Genomic DNA, 19995 nt, shown 5'->3' with positions numbered 1-19995 from the left:
GTCCGTCTACATTCGCCTTACTCACCAGATTTTGTATCATGCGAATTCTGGGTCTTCCCAAAAATTAAAATTATGCTTAAAAGCAAACCGTTTTGATACCCATTTCTGACATTGAGGGGACCTTGACAGAGCAGGTGAAAGCCTTTCCAGAAATGCTTCTAGTCATGGATTCAACGTTGGGATAAGTGCATTGCTATCCAAGGACAGTACTTTCAAGAAGACTACATCATATTCCATGTAAACTTACTACTTTGTTTTGAATAACATGATTCACTGTACCTTTGATCACAGCTCGCATTTTTAATACTCTCCTTCAGTACGCTGCAATCAAGGTGATCAGACGTCCCGTTTTAGCCGGGACAGTCCCTTTTTTGCAACCGTTGTCCCGTTTTAATCTGATTCTCAAACGGGACGCCTAAATGTCCCGTTTTTAAGCAAAAATGACCCAGATGTCCCGTAATTATTATTCAAAATATAAATGGTCAATGCAAATTCAACACTCTTCCGTACCAACACTCATTGGGAAGGTTGAGCCGTGTCTGGAATTTCTGAATGTTCAAATGAGAATTGAATGTTCTAAGGTTCAAGTGGGAATTAAGTTCGATTTCTGAGTGTTGAAGTAGTTAAAAGTATTGTTGGGTAGTACTTAAGTTAGAGACGCTGTGTTATCATTCTTACTTGTGTATTTTGTAAATTGAAAACACTGTTGAGTCCCAAAATATAATCTGGAAGTCACATATTTATTTCCCCCCCCCCCCCAGCGCGTCGCCGATTCAAATGTGCCCCGTTTTTGCAAGTAAAAATTCTGGTCACCTTCACTGCCATGTGTATGACGTTGTTTCATCGGTCACAAGTCTGCCCGAATCTGTCAGTCCGGGTTATACCGAGTCAACGGATATGGCGGGTCATGAGTCTGGCTGTCTCGGAGTCTTTTGGATCACGGGTCATGAACTTCGTAATCCGTAGTTCACTTGTACGCAGTATTTGCCTACACGAGATAACTGCGGTACGTTAAACTGCAGACACTTATTTCATTTCATTAGCATGTCATTTCACAAGTGAAATTTAGTCATAAATGATACAGCTGGCAACAGTGGTATCTTGATCTTGTCGATACATTAAAAATAAAAACTGTTTTGTTTTCGGTTTTACAAACAATTCTGGTCTTTTGTTCTTGAGGCTATTTGTATTGTAATTTATATTCTTTTTATTTCATTTTTCTTTGTTCTATTGTTCATCCGCCGTTTTCTTTTTTTTCTTTCTTTTATTCTTTTCTAATTTCTTTGTAGAGGCAATTCGATCAGCGACTGATGAGGTGTTAGTTTTTGGGTGTTGAAGATTAGTAAACGTATTAAGAAGAGGGTGTGTTCACAAATAACAAGAAGAAGAAATTATTATTTTGAAAAAAAAAACGTACCAAAAAAAAGAAAATAAAAGAAAGAGAGAAAAGGAAACGAAAAAAAGAGAGAAAACAAAACAATAATAATAGTAGTTCTTACTAAGGAGTTGTTTAATGTACACAAAAGTCAGACCCTTTGGGATATTTGATTTCATCTCTGAATGAAATGAGTTCTGATGGAAAGGGCCAATTGGAATGGGGGGTAGGAGAGAGATTTCTTAATACTTTACCCTCGGTAGTAATTAATAAGATAAATGAGAAGTTCTTTTGGCTAATCACGAAATCAAATAAAACAAACACACAAATCCAGAAGGAAACAAGTATTAGCTAAAAGAAGCCCGGTGTAGAAAGCTAATGCATGTAATGAAAGGAATCAAAAGAACAAAAAAAAAATCTTTTCTTTTCTTCTTCTTATTAAGAGATTAAGAAAATATTAATAAAAAAAGAATTTAGTATCTTTGTAATAAAGTTAATCACCAATTAAAATTTGTGTATATATACATTTGTCGTTCCATATTTACAATAATAATAATTTTGTTATTTACGTGTATTCCTCTGTCATACCATAAAGGCATTTTATAGTGTGTGGATACAGGAGTTGGTCTCTAAGTACAAAAATTGATTCTTAATTATACGAGAAGCAGTAAAAAATTTCACGGGATTTCGTTCTAACTACTTATTAGCACAATATATATAAAGGTAACCAAGAAAGTTCTGTCGCTTTTTCACCCACCACCTTCGAACATCGATATATCACCTAAGACGTACCTGGAAGATTAGAAATAGTCTCAATCAGCCTCAACGACCTTCTGCCAACGTTCTGGAAGGCCATGGGTCCCATCGTGATAGAAATTGGTGGGCCGTGAAGCGAAGAAGGTATCAAGTGCATTTTGCACCTCTACTAGGGATTTGAACTGGCGTCCTCTAAGGTGATTGTCCAAGGAATGGAAGAAGTGATAATCGGACGGTGCAATGTTCAGGGAGTATGGCGGATGCAATAGTGTTTCCCATCCAAGGCGCAGAATGGTGTCCCGGGTCATCCTAGCCACGTGGGGCTTAGCGTTATATTGTAACAGGAGCCCTTTGCGAATCAGAAGTGCTGGCTCCAGAGGTTTCAGTTTTTCTTGAACACTGCTCTACTACTGACAGTACACAGTTACATTGAAACTGCGACCAGCTAGTATCAGTTCCCGATGTATGATGCCACAAGCAGTCCAGGAGACACACAGGAGGACCTTCTTCTGGTGCAATATTGGTTTCGACTGCTTTGGAACCCCTTCATGGGATGCTAGATAATGATGACGGAGCTGTAGAGCTTCGTGCAGAACCCACTTCTCATCACATGTCAGCACCCTGTCCAGAAATGGCTCTTTCCTCAGACGAGATAGCAAAGATTCACAGATGTTTGCTCGCGTTGCTTTCTGGTCCGGAGTCAAATCATGTGGGACCCATCGGCCCAACTTGTAGTGCTTCTTAAGTTGATGGAGGTGCTGCCTAATGGTTTCTCCATTCACGCTGAACTGTAGCTCAGTTACTCACATGTCTGGCCACTGTTCGTCTCCATTGCTGCCTGAAGATCTTCATTTTGTACATGTGTTGGTCTTCGAGTGTTTCGTCATCGTCCTTAAACTTGTTAAACCACTGCACTCTCCGAGTAGTCACCACAGCCTAACCATAGGCCTGGCATATCTTGTTCCCCACTGTAGCGGCGTTTGAACTCGTACCACTTTGACCCCAGTTTGAACTCGTACAGCATACACGCCCTTATGACGCTCTGTAGAGGTCTCATGTTCACTCTGCCCTTACTCAAGTTCACGGTGCAACTGAACTGCCCCAACCAAGTAGTATGTTGGATATACCAACACCAACAACTGAAATTCGCCTTATCTTCATTCGCATTTAACTCACGATGTGAGGTCCAATTGAACACAGACCTCCATAAAAAGAGACAGAACTTTCTTGGTTAACTTTATAATACGTTTACCAAATTGGACGTATTTTTTGTAAACATTTTTCCTCTTTCGATTTTCTGTTTCAATATATATATATATATATATATATATATATATATATATATATATATATATATATATATATATATATATATATATATATTATCTCTATATAACACTCATTTCTGTCATTCATTGTGGTCATAGCTGTTGCTGACTTTATATTGAGTTTCTCGTAAAGTCCCAGAGTACGAGGCGTCCACATGGAAGTCGTCTGAATATGGAATGATGATACCGGCGACGCACGATCTGTGTGTATCTCAACACTCGATTGACAGCTAGATGTTCTGATTTCTTCACATGAATGCAAGGAACACCAGAGAGGGAAACCACCAACTTAAGAGATATTTGAAAATATCTCATTTAGAAAGAATTCCATTTAACCAAAATAAAGAATTTCGAAAGTTATTCTATACGTATTAATGAAATAACTTTATCGTGCCTTCTAAATAACTATTAAAATGGTATGACATACTCTTCGATTGACTGACTCGACATCAGGTTACAAACACAGAACAACAAAAGCGTCATTAGTTAAAGTATCACGATCTTTGGCAATGAAATGTTAATAATAATAGTATCTCACAAGAAACACTGAAATACTAAGAATCACAAATACCTAACTCGGGCGGGACAAATAATGGAGCTTGACTCGTTTAATTTCATCTTTACAAACATAGTAATAAGACTCTAGAAAATGAAATGAAACCTTTGAGTTTTACGTCCCACGTTTATGCCGGTGAGGCTAAAGGAGATGGTGATGATGAGTAATGAATGAAATGGTGGAATGAAGAAAGTGGCAGGAAACGGTAGAACCCCGAGGAAACCCACACACACGGTGTTTGTCCACCATAAAGTTTACTTGGCGGGGACTGGGATCGGACCCGGGACCCCAAGCACCAGAGGTGAACGCTCTACCACTGAGCCACCGCGACCCCGATAAGACTCTGGAGTATCATTGTAATCTGTCCAGTAATATTTTATCAATCGAAGGTTTAAATACATGTATCACGTGATTCTTTCTTTCATTGAGTGTATCTGATAGCAGAAAATGCAATGCCGGGAAAAGCAAGACTTACAGTGTGTTGAATATACATGTTTACTAGCATATATTACCCGCTTCGCTGGGTTGAAATAAATAATTAAAATGCACACTGTTATTGCTCATTTAGATCATTTTAATGCATGTCACCCCTCCTCATCCCCCAAGTGTCGGGGCTGAAAATAGATTTAAACAGCATCAGAAGTGTCACTGTTCATCTCGCCGACCGCAACAACTATAGATTCAACACTAATATTGGCCATTTTTGACCATTTTATATATACATATATATATTTCCTCTGCCCAATGTTGCGGGTTTGAATTTAGATTTAAACGGGATCGAAAGTATCACTGTTCATCTAAGGGACCCAGAAAACTATAAATTTGACACTGATAGTGGTCATTTTCCAATCATTTTTATATATCTCTTTCTCCCCCTCCCACAAGTGGCGGGGATGATTTTGGATTCTAACCGGATCGGAAATGTCACTGTTCATCTGAATGATCCCGAAAACTAATATTGGTCACTTTCGATCATTATTATATATAGCCTTCCTCCTCCGTGCTGCATCACATGGCATCAGAATTGTCACTATTAATCTCAGCTACTCCTAAAACTTGAATTCGACACTAATATTAGTCATTTTCAATCCTATTTAAATGTTTATCCCCTCTCCTATGTTGTACCCTCCCCCTCCCCAACAATCAGGGCTGAACTTGGATTGAAACAACATCAGAAGTGTCGCTGTTTCTCTCATCGACCACGAAAACTATGGATTCAACACTAATATCTGTCATTTTTGATCATTTTAAAATTTCTCTCCCCCACCCCTCCCCTGCGCTGCATCGTCAAAGTAAATAACCTAAAATAATCCCAACCCTTAAACTCATGTATGTTGAAAATTTGATTGAGATCGTTCGGGTGGTTCAAGAGTGATGAAGTCACAAAAGCAATCATTTTTATTTTAATTTTATTTACATATACCTCCCCCTCCCCTACGTTGGCTCGTAAAAGTGAAACGATAAAAACACCCAAAGCCCGACCCTCATATATGTTGAAAATTTGATCGAGATTGGTTGGGTGTTCCAAATTTATTAGGTTTTATTAGTTTTTATTTATATGCCCCCCTCCCCTAGGATCTATCGTTAAAGTGAAATTATAGAAATGTTTCCAGATCCGAACCTCATGTATCTTAAAAATTTGATTTAGATCGGTCAGATAGTTCAAGAGTTATTAAGTTGAAAAAATAGTCACTTTCAGTCTTATATAAATTAATTTTTATATATCTCCTCCTCCTTCTCCTCCCCTACGTTGCTTCGTCAAATTTAAATCATAAAGACTATGTTAGGTCTGAACCTCATCTATGTTGAAAATTTGATCATGATCGGTCGAGTGGTTCAGAAGTTATTACGTTTTATTTATTTTATACCCACTCCCCCGTACCCCTCAGTGCTACCATCAAAGTGAATAGCCTAAAACCAGCCCAGCCTCGAACTCATCCATGTTACAAATTCGATCGAGATCGGTCTGGCGGTTCAGGAGATTTAGTCACAAACATAGTGATTTTCAATTTTATATATATAGATTATTTTAGTGGTAACAAAACTGTAAAATAGTATCATTAGCCTATTTTCTAGGATTGAATATCCAATCACAAAATTTGTTTGCATAGCATACGACTACTATCTTACATGTGGAATTGAATACCTAATTCGCTAATATTTCAAACTTGTTGTAAACGAATCAGCTACAAAGTCACAAACTTCTTAGAATACTGTAATACTTTTATTAATTCATTTTTACAATTGGGTGTGTAAAACTATATTGGGGGTCGGGATTTATTCTTCCGCTCTACCCTCTTCTACATGTAATTCTGGGTTCATATGGAGGCAGATGGAGGCAGCTTTTGTCAAGAGAACACTGAACTTTCTCGTGGCCACACCGGCGAAATTAAAATACCGCTAATTTTACAGTAATTATGTGATATCTTCAAATAGATAAAAGATAATTGAAATATGGAACAAGAGCGCCCTAGACAATATTATTTTGCTTGAGGTACCGTTATCACAAGTCACCTAGCGGCTTTCCGTTTTCAGCTGTTTAGAAACGCGAAAATAAATGCCGATTTTCAACATGGCTCGAAATCGAAAGCAGATAAGTGAGTCGTGATAACGGTTTCTCATGTAAAATAATATTGTCTAGGGCGCTCTTGTTCCACATTTCGATTATCTTTTATCTATTTGAAGATATCACATAATTACTGTAAAATTAGCGATATTTTAATTTCGCCGGGATGAAGACTCTTAACGTAGTAGGAGTGGAAGAACCAGATTTGGTTCAAGATGTGAATTAATGTGGTTCAGCTCTCATCTTAAGCTGTAGATTTGTTTCATATAGCCCCGATGATGAACGGGAAACGAAACTCCAAATCAACAAATTATCATCTATCCCTGCGCTAGGTTCTACTGATCTCTCCCAACTGCCAACAGAGCTTGAGTATCGAATCACAGGACAAAGCATGGCAGATTTTTGGTTAGGTATCCAATCACTAATCGATTTAGATTGTATTTCATTCTTTTACTTCTAGAGTTACATATCCAATTACGAAGTCATTTAAGTCCTATTATATTCCAATTTTATTACCTTTACTTAATACACCGTATAGTGTTCAACCACCCAGTAATCTTAATTATTATTCCATTTTCGTTATCTTACGTACGGGAGTTTATATCCAAATTGACAGTAGTTTAATTACTATTTATATTATATTTTCATTCCCTTCCTTGCAGGATGGAAGCTCCATTTACAAACCGACGTAAGTACTGTATTTCCATTCTTCTACTTTCAAATTTTATGCAATCCCTTTCCAGCCCGTTGATAACATTTGAAATCACTTACTTTTTATAATCATAAATCTAATATTAATTCATGCAGTTTCCCCATGTAATCAGTTCACTCTTCTTTCGGGTCAATCTCATAAGTTGGTATCTCTACTTACTCGTGGTGAAGCAAAACTGAGGATCTAGGACAGCGTTTCCCAACCGGTGTGCCGCGAATGGGCCTCTGGTGTGCCGCGAGGAAATGAAAACAAAATTATTAATTATATAGGAACCTAATTGCAAGACAGGAAATATGTGTATTTAAATTTCATATTACTATGAACCTCTACAATGAAAAAATACTGTAATTGTAATATATTATTGTACAGGCATTACTACTGCATAGATTATATTTCGAAAACAGAATTTTATTAATATTTAAAATTGTGACGTATATTAACCATATTAACTTAATAAATAATAAGTTTCACACTGTGTTACTTATCTGTTCATTTTTAATGTTGAAAACAGTATTAATTATCATTGTTATGACCATTATTGTTTCTTTATTGTTATAGATTATTTCGTAACTTGAAATTTTAAAATCTCATTCTATCCTTTCGACAAAGCAAACACTCATACAAATTACCGCAATTCTGTTTTAAAAGTACAAGAGATTTTTTTGTTCGTTCGTAATTTAGTGATCTTCCTTGCGAAAGGTTGGATATATTCTTCGAAAAAGAAAGTGTATTTTTTAAAAGACTGAGTTTTATATTTCATTGGAATTGTTTTCTATTTTTTAATTTGAATGAAAAGTAAATATAATGATTTACGATGGAGGAAAACCAGTGATCGAGCTTTATTCTTTGTGAGAAGATCAGTAATCAAAGAAAACAAATACGACGGTAATTTCTATTTACATAATAATAATAATAATAATAATAATAATAATAATAATAATAATAATAATAATAATAATAATAATAATAATAATACCTATGAGTGTGCCGTGAGAATTCAAGTTAGACCCGTAGTGTGCCGCAAGTTGAAAAAGGTTGGGAAACGCTGATCTAGGACGTGGCATCATATGTTTTTCCATCACACACAAAAATTCGGGCTGGAAAGGGTTAACAATTATGATGTGGTTCTCTTTCTTACGGCGTTAGGTCTGCAATCATAAATTCTTTGAATATCACTTTTTCATTTTATTAAGAAGGGTATTATATGCTGAAAAGGGAAATTCGTTTAGCACTGGAATGCTATCAATCTCTTATTTGTAGTGATTGGGGATACTTATTAAGCTAATTCGAAAATATTGCATAAAAATTTGTGCCGAATTAGAAATTTGTTTAAGTGCTATAATACAGAGACATTCAAAAAAGCATGTTACGTAAGAATATTTTCCTTTTCTCGTTTAAGTGAGTGAAAGAATAGACTAAAGACAGAAGGATTGATGTGTTTTTTCCTGGCTTTCAGTCGTAGTTACAGAAGTTCAGCAGAGGAATTGAATTGTATATACCAAGCAGGATACCAGTTGCACAAAAATTGTAGCTACAATGGTTTGCAATGACTGGTAGGGTGCATGAGGAACCGCGCAGTGTGAACAAAACACTACCACAAATGAAGGAACCAAGCAGTATGTTTACAGCTGAACGCAAGAGTCCAACGAAGGATACTCGAAGTCTGTCGAGGGTACACAGCATAAACTAATCAAATGTGTCGCACTCTGCACAAGGAGAAGTGGTATCCATATAAGATCCATATCTTGCAAAACCTCAGTAAGGATGATCCTAACAGTCGCCTACAATTATGTAAGTGGCTTTGAGTCTGTATTAATGAGAATCCAGACTTTCTATAATTTTTTTTTCAGTGACGATGTCTTGCTTTCCGTTAATGGGGAAGATAACAAACAAAACTATTCATATTGGAGTGATACAAATCCTAATTCAGCAGATTCTTAGGAAATACAGAGAGAGGATAAGATCATGATGTGATGTAGGATTTTGGAACAGAGAGTATTCGACCCGTTGTTCATCGAAACCATCCTTACCGCGAAGGTCCATAAACAATTTCTTAAAGAAGACGTGTTCCCGAGGTTGTTAAATGAAGCTGAAGGTAATGTTTCAGCAGGACTGTGGTTCTTCTCATTACGTGTTAATTGTCCATGATTAATTTCAGGTTCAACTCCCCGATGCATGGATCAGTAGTGGTTGATACGCTGAGTGGCCAGCGAGGTCTCCAGATCTAACAACAATTACTTGACTTTTGAGGTCATTTAAAATTCATAATATCCAGCATATGTTGCAATGTGTATGATTATGCAAGGCGTTCTGTCAAAGGTTGTGAAGGACTGGAAATCTCGATTACACACATAAATTTATGTTGAACGTAGGACATACATTATAAATTCCAAACAACCTTTTTTTCAATTCACTCTGTATTCTTTTATCAGATTTTCAAATCACGAAGTCTTTTGAATCCTCTAATACTGTCATTAGGATGAATATAATTTCTAAAATGTCGTTCTCAGTTTATCACTGAAGGAATTAGATATTTAATTACAAAGCAATTTCAATACTTTCCTACTCATATTCCCTAACATGAAAATTCAAACGACGTTACGAAGTTAGCACCGTAACACTATATGTGTAGCTTAAACTTATAATGTTATGATTGACCCTATGCAGTAAGTACTTGGTGACTAACGTTAAGGAGTCAGTAGCGTAACACTTTATGTACAGCATAAACTGGATCCAAATCAATAAATTAATATTAGTTCAGAGGCGGCTCTATAATATAATTACACAGTGACGTGCCTTCCCAAATGATACGAAGAAAAATATGAAAACACACATAAACGATTATGAATACTTATTTTTGCACACGAATTAGGAAAGATCAAACTTCTTGTTTTTAGTTATTTTAATATGGAGTCTACAATCCTGATTGATGTCCATGAGAGATATGGCGGCAGAGCGTAAGTCAAAATGCTCGATGTTACCCTATGTTCATTTGTTCACCTTTTTTTTTAGCTTGTGTTGTTATCACAGAATAATCCTTTAAACTGGTCGTTGTAATCTGGTCGTACTTTCAATGAATTCTGGAGCCGCCACTGTAGTAACTGTTGTTTGGAATTAGTACTTCTTTAGTTCCGAAACTATTGGAAGTTGGTGGATATGACTTGTAATACATCATTCGAAATTCGATGTTATCTTCTCATTACGGATAAATTTTATAATTACAAAGGGATGATTAAATGAAAACATTACAATTTGAAGACGCATTTTTATTCTCTCTACAATACAAGGCACACATACATACAGTTACAAAAATACTGTAGTTAAAGCCGAGAAAAGAAAGCTCTGGGGAGGGACGAGGAGGGAGAAAAAACAATGCAAAATTAAAAGAAAGTTACGCGTTGAAAATTTGGCTTCGTAATACGAATCGTAACAACCAATCCGTATTATCTTTACAGTAATAATAATAATAATAATAAAAATCCTTGGGCGACAAGAAAATAGTTCTGACCATATTTACATAATATGATAAGACCGCACAAATATTTAATTCGCAACAAAAAAAAGTTTTCCATTACAAATCTGTGATTTGTCTGAGTTGTTTTCAATGCTTCAATGCAGAACTCAATATTTTCTTTATTCAGAAAAGTATTCTTTAACTTAAAAATAACTTCAGTTGTGACACTTTAGAAAAAGAACACTAATATTTTCAATCTCTGACCATACGCAATTTACACACTCCATATTAACAATAATAAACATAGAAAATGAAATTAAAAACATTCTGTCAGTTCATACACCATTTTCTTTTCTGCATATTATTTCCAGATAAATTATAAAATCTGTTATATAACATTACATTGAAACAAATTATTTTTTTTTTCATTGTACCATTCATTTTTAAATACAATACCTTTTCGTAGTAGGCCTACTAATATTTGTCCACTTATATTTAAATGTGGTTTATTTTTGTCCCCTCTAGCATGCCCATTACCTACACAGGGGACTCTAATATTAATTTTCTTGAACTGATGTTAATACCCATAGGTTTCCTATAATTTCTTCTTCATTACATGTAAAATGTTTTATCTACTGTTTTTTTTCTTTTTTAATATTTGAGAGGCTCTATCACGGCGAAATTAAAATACCGCTAATTTTGCAGTAATTATGTGATATCTTCAAATGGATAAAAGATAATCGAAAAGTGCAACAAGAGCGTGTTAGACAATATCACTTTGAATGAGATAGCGTATCACGAGTGATTTATCTGTTTTTGATTTCCAGTCATTTAGAAAATCAGAATTTATTTTCACTTTTCTAAATGGCTGCAAACGAAAAGCTTCTAGGTATCCCATGACAAATAATATTGCCTAGCTTGCTCTTGTTCCACATTTCGATTATCTTTTATCCGTTTGAAGATATCTACATAATTACTCTAAAATTAGCGGTATTTTAATTTCACAGTGATTAGGCCTCTTTACTGTATTCTTAAAATATATAAACCCATATTTTCTTTCTTTTCAGTAAGGGCTTTGGTTACAATTTTTAACTCAAGCTTTACATTATAAAAAATACAAGATCAACTAGCGATAAAAAAAGAAGTTGTGGGGAATAGGAAATTAGATATTTACCATTTTCAAAAGTAAACGTTAATATATTAAAAAATAAATATTTTTTAAAAGGAAATTATGTAGCATGAGGGAAAAAGGTAAATGGTATTAATACAAATGTGGAAAAATATGTTTGTGATGATCTGACGGAAAAGTAGTGGTTTAATGGATTTTAAACTACAAGAAAGTATTATATTTAAAAAAGTAAGGTACAATGCTATTTCGAACCAATTCATGCTCAAAATAAATGAGTAAAACTATTACAACCATTACGTTCAGTCCTCAAATATTCTTCATACTTGCAAAAAATTTCTAGGTATTACAAAGTAGAGAAACAATGTACAAATTTGTGAAATGATATTTTTGGGAGAGGGGCAAGCGAAGTGGGTTGTTTTGTTTTTTCTTAAGGGAATAAGACACCAAGGAATGTCTAGCCATTTCTCAACACAGATACACACATTTTTTGTATTTTTTTATATTTCTTATTTATTATAATAACCATGAACATTCAATACCGGAAACACACATGAGGCAATCATAAGTTTGTTTTATTTATTTTAAGTCAAATGATACGCTTTTAATTTTCGTGTAGCACTGAGCAATTCCCTACATGTATAAACACACTTCAAATCTCAGCAAACATTTCCTTCCTTCAGCTTAGAATCCAAAATATCTTTCCGTTCATTTGCCAAATTTACCACTCATCAGTTCCAGAATATGCATAACTAAACTCAATTAATATAGATTACAATTCACATAAAAAGATAGTACCGAATATATATATTAAAACATTATGAACGAAATTCAGTCATACATTTATATGGAAGTTCCTATATGATTATAAACAAAACAGCTTGTGTTGTGTATTTTTAACATAAAATATCCAATTTTCTTTATTTAGTTGATTTTTATCTAATATTCAATTTCTTTTGTAAGTGAAACATTTTTTATTACCAACAAGATGTAATAAAATCTATCTTTAGATTTATTTGATAAAAAAAACTTTATTTAATATATCCAAATTATATTGCTTGTAAAAGAAACAACAAACGTTCAATAGTACGCCATTCGAAATGATTCTTTGGTAATGCTTGTGTCTAAAAATATTTTGGAAATTTAATTAATTTATTATATTTTTGTGATTGAAACATTGTGCGATAAACAAATCACAAATGCAATTACGTTCCAAACGTTTGAGTTACATTTATTTTCTGCAGACATTTTAAATATCAATTATAAAACACATGTAGAAGGATATTGAATTTTAGATATAATATAAAAATGTACTTCCATAAATTTAAAATTATATTTTACTCATATTTACCAAAAGTCTTATTGCAAACTGTAATGAAAATAATCATTTAGCAACACCATATATTTATTTTTGTGTGATTTCTTTTTATGATGTGATATCAAATACCTTAAGAGGGCCCTTCACGGTGAAATTAAAATACCGCTAATTTTACAGTAATTATGTGATATCTCCAAATAGATAAAAGATAATCGAAAAGTGGAACAAAAGCTTGCTGGACAATATTATTTTACATGAGATAACGTTATTACGACTCATTTATCTACTTTCGATTTACAGCCATTTAGAAAATCGGCATTTATTTTCGTGTTTAGAAATGGCTGTTAACGAAAATCTACTAGGTGACTCATGATAACGGTACCTCATGCAAAATAATATTGTCTAAGGCAGTCTCGTGCCACATTTCGATTAACTTCTATCTATTTGAAAATATCATATAATTACTATAAAATTAGCTGTATTTTAATTTCGCAGTATCTTTTTCTCGTTTTACATTGATGTTTAAAAAACTTCAACAGAACCTAATTTTAATACTTAGCTATAAAATATATAATATAATACTGTTATGATATTGTCTCAAATATAAGACGGTTTTGTTTGTTTGTTTGTTTGTTTTTGTCTTTTGAAGTTAGGCTATCCATTGGATTTATTTTGTCTAGTATACCAACCGAATTTAATTCCAATCTTAATTGATTAAACAATTTGTTGCTTACTCCTTTCTTTTATTGTTCATTAAAATATTTTACTTCGTTGTGGCTCAAAGTGTGGTCAGGTAATAATAATGTATTTTGTAGCACAGGTTTATATTTGTCAAGCAAATATCTGTCGATACGTTGATATACTAGTCCTTATTCTTGTACAATACTTTCCAAAAAATTTAATTGTCTTATATATTAACCGTCTTATTTGAGGCTGGGCTGGAAATATATATATATATATATATATATATATATATATATATATATATATATATATATATATATATATATTTTTAAAGTAAACATAAAGAAACTTCTCTGCTTTAATTTCTGAAAGAAATGTAAATTATTGTCTTTTGCCGTCTAAACACAACACTTTCTGTCAACAGACATTCCTTGCGGCATTCCTACGTCAGACTTCTGTTCTACCGCTATACTCTTCATAAGCCGTCAATTACTTTTTTCCTCTTAAAAAACTCATCTCAACCTTTAAAAGGTCTACCACTATGAACATGAATTGTGTAGTTTTTCACATTTTTTCCCTTAAAATTTACATAATAATTCATTCTGTTATTTTTCTCTTAAAATTCATTGTAACAAATATGGGAACACACAAGAGAGGATCTAGTAATAGGAATGGGGAGGGGGAGTTTTGAGGTATTAACATCAAATATTTTTTTTACACAACATGCCTTTCTTACATATATGCAATTTTTCATTAAAGACATGAAATAGAATTTTCACAAAATTCTTCCGTATGGCAAGTAGGTACTGAAGAAGCAAATATTTATTCATTGGGTTTGTCTTAAACAAAGATCCTATGAAAGCTTATATAAGTATTCATACATGTACAAAGATTTTGTTTGTATTTATAATAATAATAATAATAATAATAATAACGACAATTATTAATAAGTAATAGTATATATATTATCTATAATGCTTAATATTATTATGTACTATATATATAGAATTTTCTTGGTGGCAATTTATACACTGTTTTTTAATTAAAATTCTTTTTTTATTTTGTTATGAATAACATTTAATAACCACAGTATTTTCAGATATATATATATCTATATAATGTTTGCTTGAAGTCCTGTATACACACCTTCCTCTAATACAATGTAAACGAACGTTTTATTTTGTTTTTTGAGTACGTGCAAACGAAGCTTTAGTTTCTTTGTAGTTGTTTTGCATTATGCAGTATGTGTGTGTGTGTGTGTGGAGATATAAATTTCTCTCCATTAGGTCTGACACTTTCCTCTCATGTAAAAGCACACCGTTTTGTCACAGTTGCACATTACAGCATACACAACTTGGTTACTTCAGTTCAGCATTTAAAAATTGTAGCTAGCATACTGTTGCAGTTCCTAAAACGTGTCTACTGATATGTTTTCCCGTCTCTTCTGCAATGAATAAAACACTAACATTTTGTTAAAGTGTACTATTAACATTGTTTTTTTTATATATATATAAATATTTGTACGATATTACCTCCCTTACTCATACAGAATGTTTAAAATAAGTTATCCCAGTTGATTCAGAGTTTTCTTGCATTATATAATACGCTAATAATTTTTTCTTCAAAAAACATGTTTTTAAATATAAGAAGAATCCTTTGTACATAATACACACTGATAATAGTAGTAATAATAATATTAAAAAGAACGAAATTAAATTATTTGCTAAAGAGGCACACCACGAATAGAGTTCTTGTCTCCTTCAAATAGAACCTTTTGTGCTAAGAATTTAATCTTAGAGATTTTTTTTTTTACAGTGACCAGGCAAATAAGAAAATTGTACTAGTCATTCCTAAATCTCACAATATTCGTTATTAACATCACAATATCATCTTTAGTCTTAAAATAACAATTATCCTCCTTCTATAAGCATATTTGTTATCTTATCTCTTTCCACTGTCACTTGTATGCCACTTTTAATTCATGTACGCTACTGAAAACGTGCTTGGTATTCTCATATTTAAGTAGTTTTGTCTTTGATATCACATTTCCTTTTGTGTTATTCACATTACCACCTTTTCTGATTTGTAGACAAAAGAAATACACCTCGTATTTTTGTTCCGTTGCTATGATTTTTTTTCCGGTTTCACATCAATTTTCTGGTTTCTCACATCTTGCTTTGATCTTATACATATGTTCGTGTGTGTGTGTGTGTGCCCACGCTAATAGCATAATAACAACAAAGTCCCATGCGCTATTGTTGTAGCCTCTTATTTTCGTGTCTATATATACAGAACTTGTGTACCGAAATCAACACCAAGATACAATCATTCGAACACTTTTACGTATGTTCTTTTTTACTTATAATAAATCATATGGCACTATGTAAAGTTTTTTTTTTAAAAAAAAGTAAAGAGTTTTTATATTTTACCTTCGTTAACACAATACGATCCAAACGTTTTTCTTTCCCACAACGAATTCCAGTTATCATACGTTTCCTTTGTGGTAAATCTAGTCTGTATTATGAGAAGAAAGAGACATATATTGTCACTATCACTGTCCACTCGATGTGATTTTTTATGTAGAAGTCAACCTCATGAGTCATACTTCGTAAATTTGTTTTGCACTTGTATGTTCATACATTGTTTGAAACGTAAATATTAAATTATCAATTATTCTGTTTTGATAATCAGAAACTTGTTATTTCCGAAGATCACACGGTAGAATAATAATGATAACAAATAATAATAATAATGATAATAATAAAACACACACACTAGCATTGTATTCTATCAACACACAATAAAATGTACGATTCGTTTCCTAGTTTTCTTTTGTATCCTGCGTCTTCTTGTTTTAAGTAAGATTAATTGCAAATAGTTCTACCTAAGTTCTGAGAAATGTTTCTTAGGTCAAAAAAGTTGTTTTTTTTTTCTAAGCACTACGCACATACCATGAATATTTGTTATCGATTCCAAATGAGATCTTTAAAAGAACAGATTAATCTCTTTTAAAATCCTCGTAATTAATTTGTCTGTGTTTGTAAAACAGATGTCTATATAACTAAATTTCCTCGTTTTTTTAAAATTCATATTACGTTCTATAGAAACGAATTTTCACCTTTCCGTACACACTATTTATAAAGCGTCCAATTTTTCACAAATTAAAAACACGCAGCCATTTTGCTGTTTTTGGGCTTATGGAGTTAGTTTCGCACACTGTCACACTAAGTGGCACTGGTGAACAGTACTGAATTCTTGTAGTATCCTGGTCTTGCTTCTGAAAAGAAAGAAATTAACACTATAAATAATGGTTTCAAAATTAGAATATTTGACACGAAAATTTTATATGCTATCTATGACATATGTTAGCTATAAACATACAAACAGCAGAGCCGGCCATACGAGGCGCGGGGCCAGATTAAAGATAATTTTGGACCCTACACATTCCTAGTCAACTTACGCCAAGATCTACTGGATTCTATATACTTTAATTCTCTGGAAGTAACTATCAAAATTTGTATATTATTACATCTGAAAACTGCAAAGTCACAATACCACGTTTTAGCGACTGAAATAATTAATTGAAGGAAATATTTATTTTTCTTGAAAAAAAATGAAAATTTGAATGTACTTTTGGAAACAAATTATATTTTTTGAATTTCTAAAGATCATAACCTGTAAATGAATCACATTATTCCCTTTTATCTTGTCTGTCTGTCTGTCTCTCTCTCTCTCTGCAAAATCTTTTAGAATTTTGTTCAAGTTCAAATTTCTACTAAGTGCCTATCCGGTTACACTAATGTGAACAAAGTTTGGAGAAATGACTGACATTTAGCTCAAATGTAGAAGAGGCTATGTAAATTCTACATTCAAAAAAGAAATTGTCCTCAAATGGATGGAACATAGTCAAAAAAGCACGAAACATGAACATTAAAGTCAATGGCTATTTAATAAAAAATGAAATCTTTGAGTTTTACGTCCCACGATTTGTTCCGTATGTTTGGCTCCAGCTGGTGAAGCAAAACATCGAGTAAACACTCAAGTAGCAGCTCGAATTCTATTCTAAGCTGCACTGAGAAAAATCTGTTATCTGGATAGTGGTATATTCTACAAATATACGGAGTCCTTATGTTTACTACGGAATCAGTACGGAGCATACGTTATCCATACGCTACATACTTTTCCCGCTTAGATGTTACGTTACGCCGTTGCAGGATGTCTGACATCTAACATTCTTCCGTATATTACATACGGTAGCTATATGTTATATACGTTCATCTGTATGTCAGATCCTGACCACTATATACAGTTCATTTGTTTGTACGGAAAGTACGTTTATTCGAAACACTTATACGGTAAATACGTATAAAATATAATTTTCCAGTTATACGTTTGCTGTAATTTAAGTCGAAAAACTACAAGATTTACACATGTAACATAGTTTTTACGTACGCCACATAGGTTTTCTTTCTCAGTGTGTAAATTACTTATCATCTAGTCTTGGTGTTGAAAAGAGACCTTAGTTAGGTCTACAGAATTAACTCGGGGCACGAAATTCAACTTGTTTACTTAACTGGCTTTAGAAATAAAAACCACAGAACAAAGCAACGTTTATTTTAACATAATAACTGTGTAACAGTTTCGCCAACTAACTGAACATATTGGCTTCAACTTAAACTAGAAATACAAGTCACAGAACAAAGCAACGTTTATTTTAACATAATAACTGTGTAACAGCTTCGCCAACTAACTGAACATATTTGGCTTCAACTTAAACTAGAAATACAAGTCACAGAACAAAGCAACGTTTATTTTAACATAATAACTGTGTAACAGTTTGGTCAACTAACTGAACATATTGGATTCAACTTAAACTAGAAATACAAGTCACAGAACAAAGCAACGTTTATTTTAACATAATAACTGTGTAACAGTTTGGTCAACTAACTGAACATATTGGTTTCATCAGACACAAAGGTTATACCAATATGTTCAGTTAGTTGACGAAACTGTTACACAGTTATTATGTTAAAATAAACGTTGCTTTGTTCTGTGATTTATATTTCTACATCAAGTGTTTATTTACGTGTAATAAGTGGACTCTCTCCCTTTTAAAAGTAAAATCCAATTAATAGGGAAGAAAGCAAATTCAAAAAAAGATTTAAAAAAATGTAATTTATCAACAGAAAACTGTGTCTTACTCGTAACGAACTTTACATACAAAGAATGAAAGAAAAGGTAATTTGCATAATTTTTAAATATGTTGGAATTATTATAAAAGAAAATCTTTTTTTTTTTCTGTAGCGAAAGTGAGGGAGATAAATGTAACGGTACGTTCTCCCCTCTTCAAGAAATAAGCATTATCTAATCGGTGTATCATATCACACACGAAAAGCCAGAAAAAAAAAATGACTTCTCATATAGACTAAATGAAGGACGGAAGGGAACCAGAGAAGAAAGAGAAAAATCTTCATATTCAAAGTTGACGAAAAAGGAAATTCTGACGAGAGCGAAGTAGAAGTGATATGAGCCCCGTCCCTTCTCCTCTTTTTCTTTCCCGAAGGCCTCAGAGAGAGCTTTTTTTTTTTTTTTTTTTCCTGAAGTTGTAAATGACGGTTGTCACGCGAGTTTCAAGTTAGCTCAATTGTCACGTAAACTCGAATAATACACATGTAATGCTTGCAAGTTAGTCAGTGTTTGAGTATGAATTTGGACCTTACAAAGTTAACATAATAATAATAATAAAAAAAGTGCTGGTATGTGTAGGCATGTTAACTGCACACTATTCTTTCGTATATTTTTTTAAGAACACAAAACAAGACTTTATGGAATATACATTACGTTAAAAAAAACGAAAGAAAAGAAAAGTTTGAAATGTATAGAGATAAGTGGCTCTTTATGAACAGAATATGAATATTTAGGTTAATTCGAGAAAGATAACGTTGTTAGCATATTACGTACGTACATATGAACATATATTCTGTAACTGTTCCCATATTGTTCTTAACTATGAAACACGAAAATAGTTTTTTTAAAATTTTTTTTTTATTTCTGCCTCATAAATATTTCAAGTTTTGCTAATTTCTTGGGGAAAAATAAAATGTATAAGGAGAGAGAATC

General features: G+C 33.1%; 1 protein-coding gene across 10 annotated transcripts in view; it reads right to left on the bottom strand.

The window, feature by feature from the left end:
* Nucleotides 1–10544: 10544 nt before the first annotated feature.
* dac (dachshund family transcription factor) overlaps nucleotides 10545–19995 on the bottom strand; it is a 665535-nt gene continuing 656084 nt past the window's right edge. For all 10 annotated transcript variants that reach the window (XM_081758122.1, XM_081758121.1, XM_081758115.1 and 7 more), the window contains one exon: nucleotides 10545–17152. In XM_081758122.1, coding sequence (XP_081614248.1) covers nucleotides 17100–17152 — 53 coding nt within the window. In that variant the 3' untranslated portion in view covers nucleotides 10545–17099. The remainder of the gene's footprint in view (nucleotides 17153–19995) is intronic.

Source organism: Thermobia domestica, chromosome 5 (assembly GCF_964235325.1).
Source record: "Thermobia domestica chromosome 5, izTheDome1.hap1.1, whole genome shotgun sequence".
Taxonomy (NCBI): domain Eukaryota; kingdom Metazoa; phylum Arthropoda; class Insecta; order Zygentoma; family Lepismatidae; genus Thermobia; species Thermobia domestica.
This window is presented reverse-complemented; position numbering and strand designations above follow the sequence as displayed.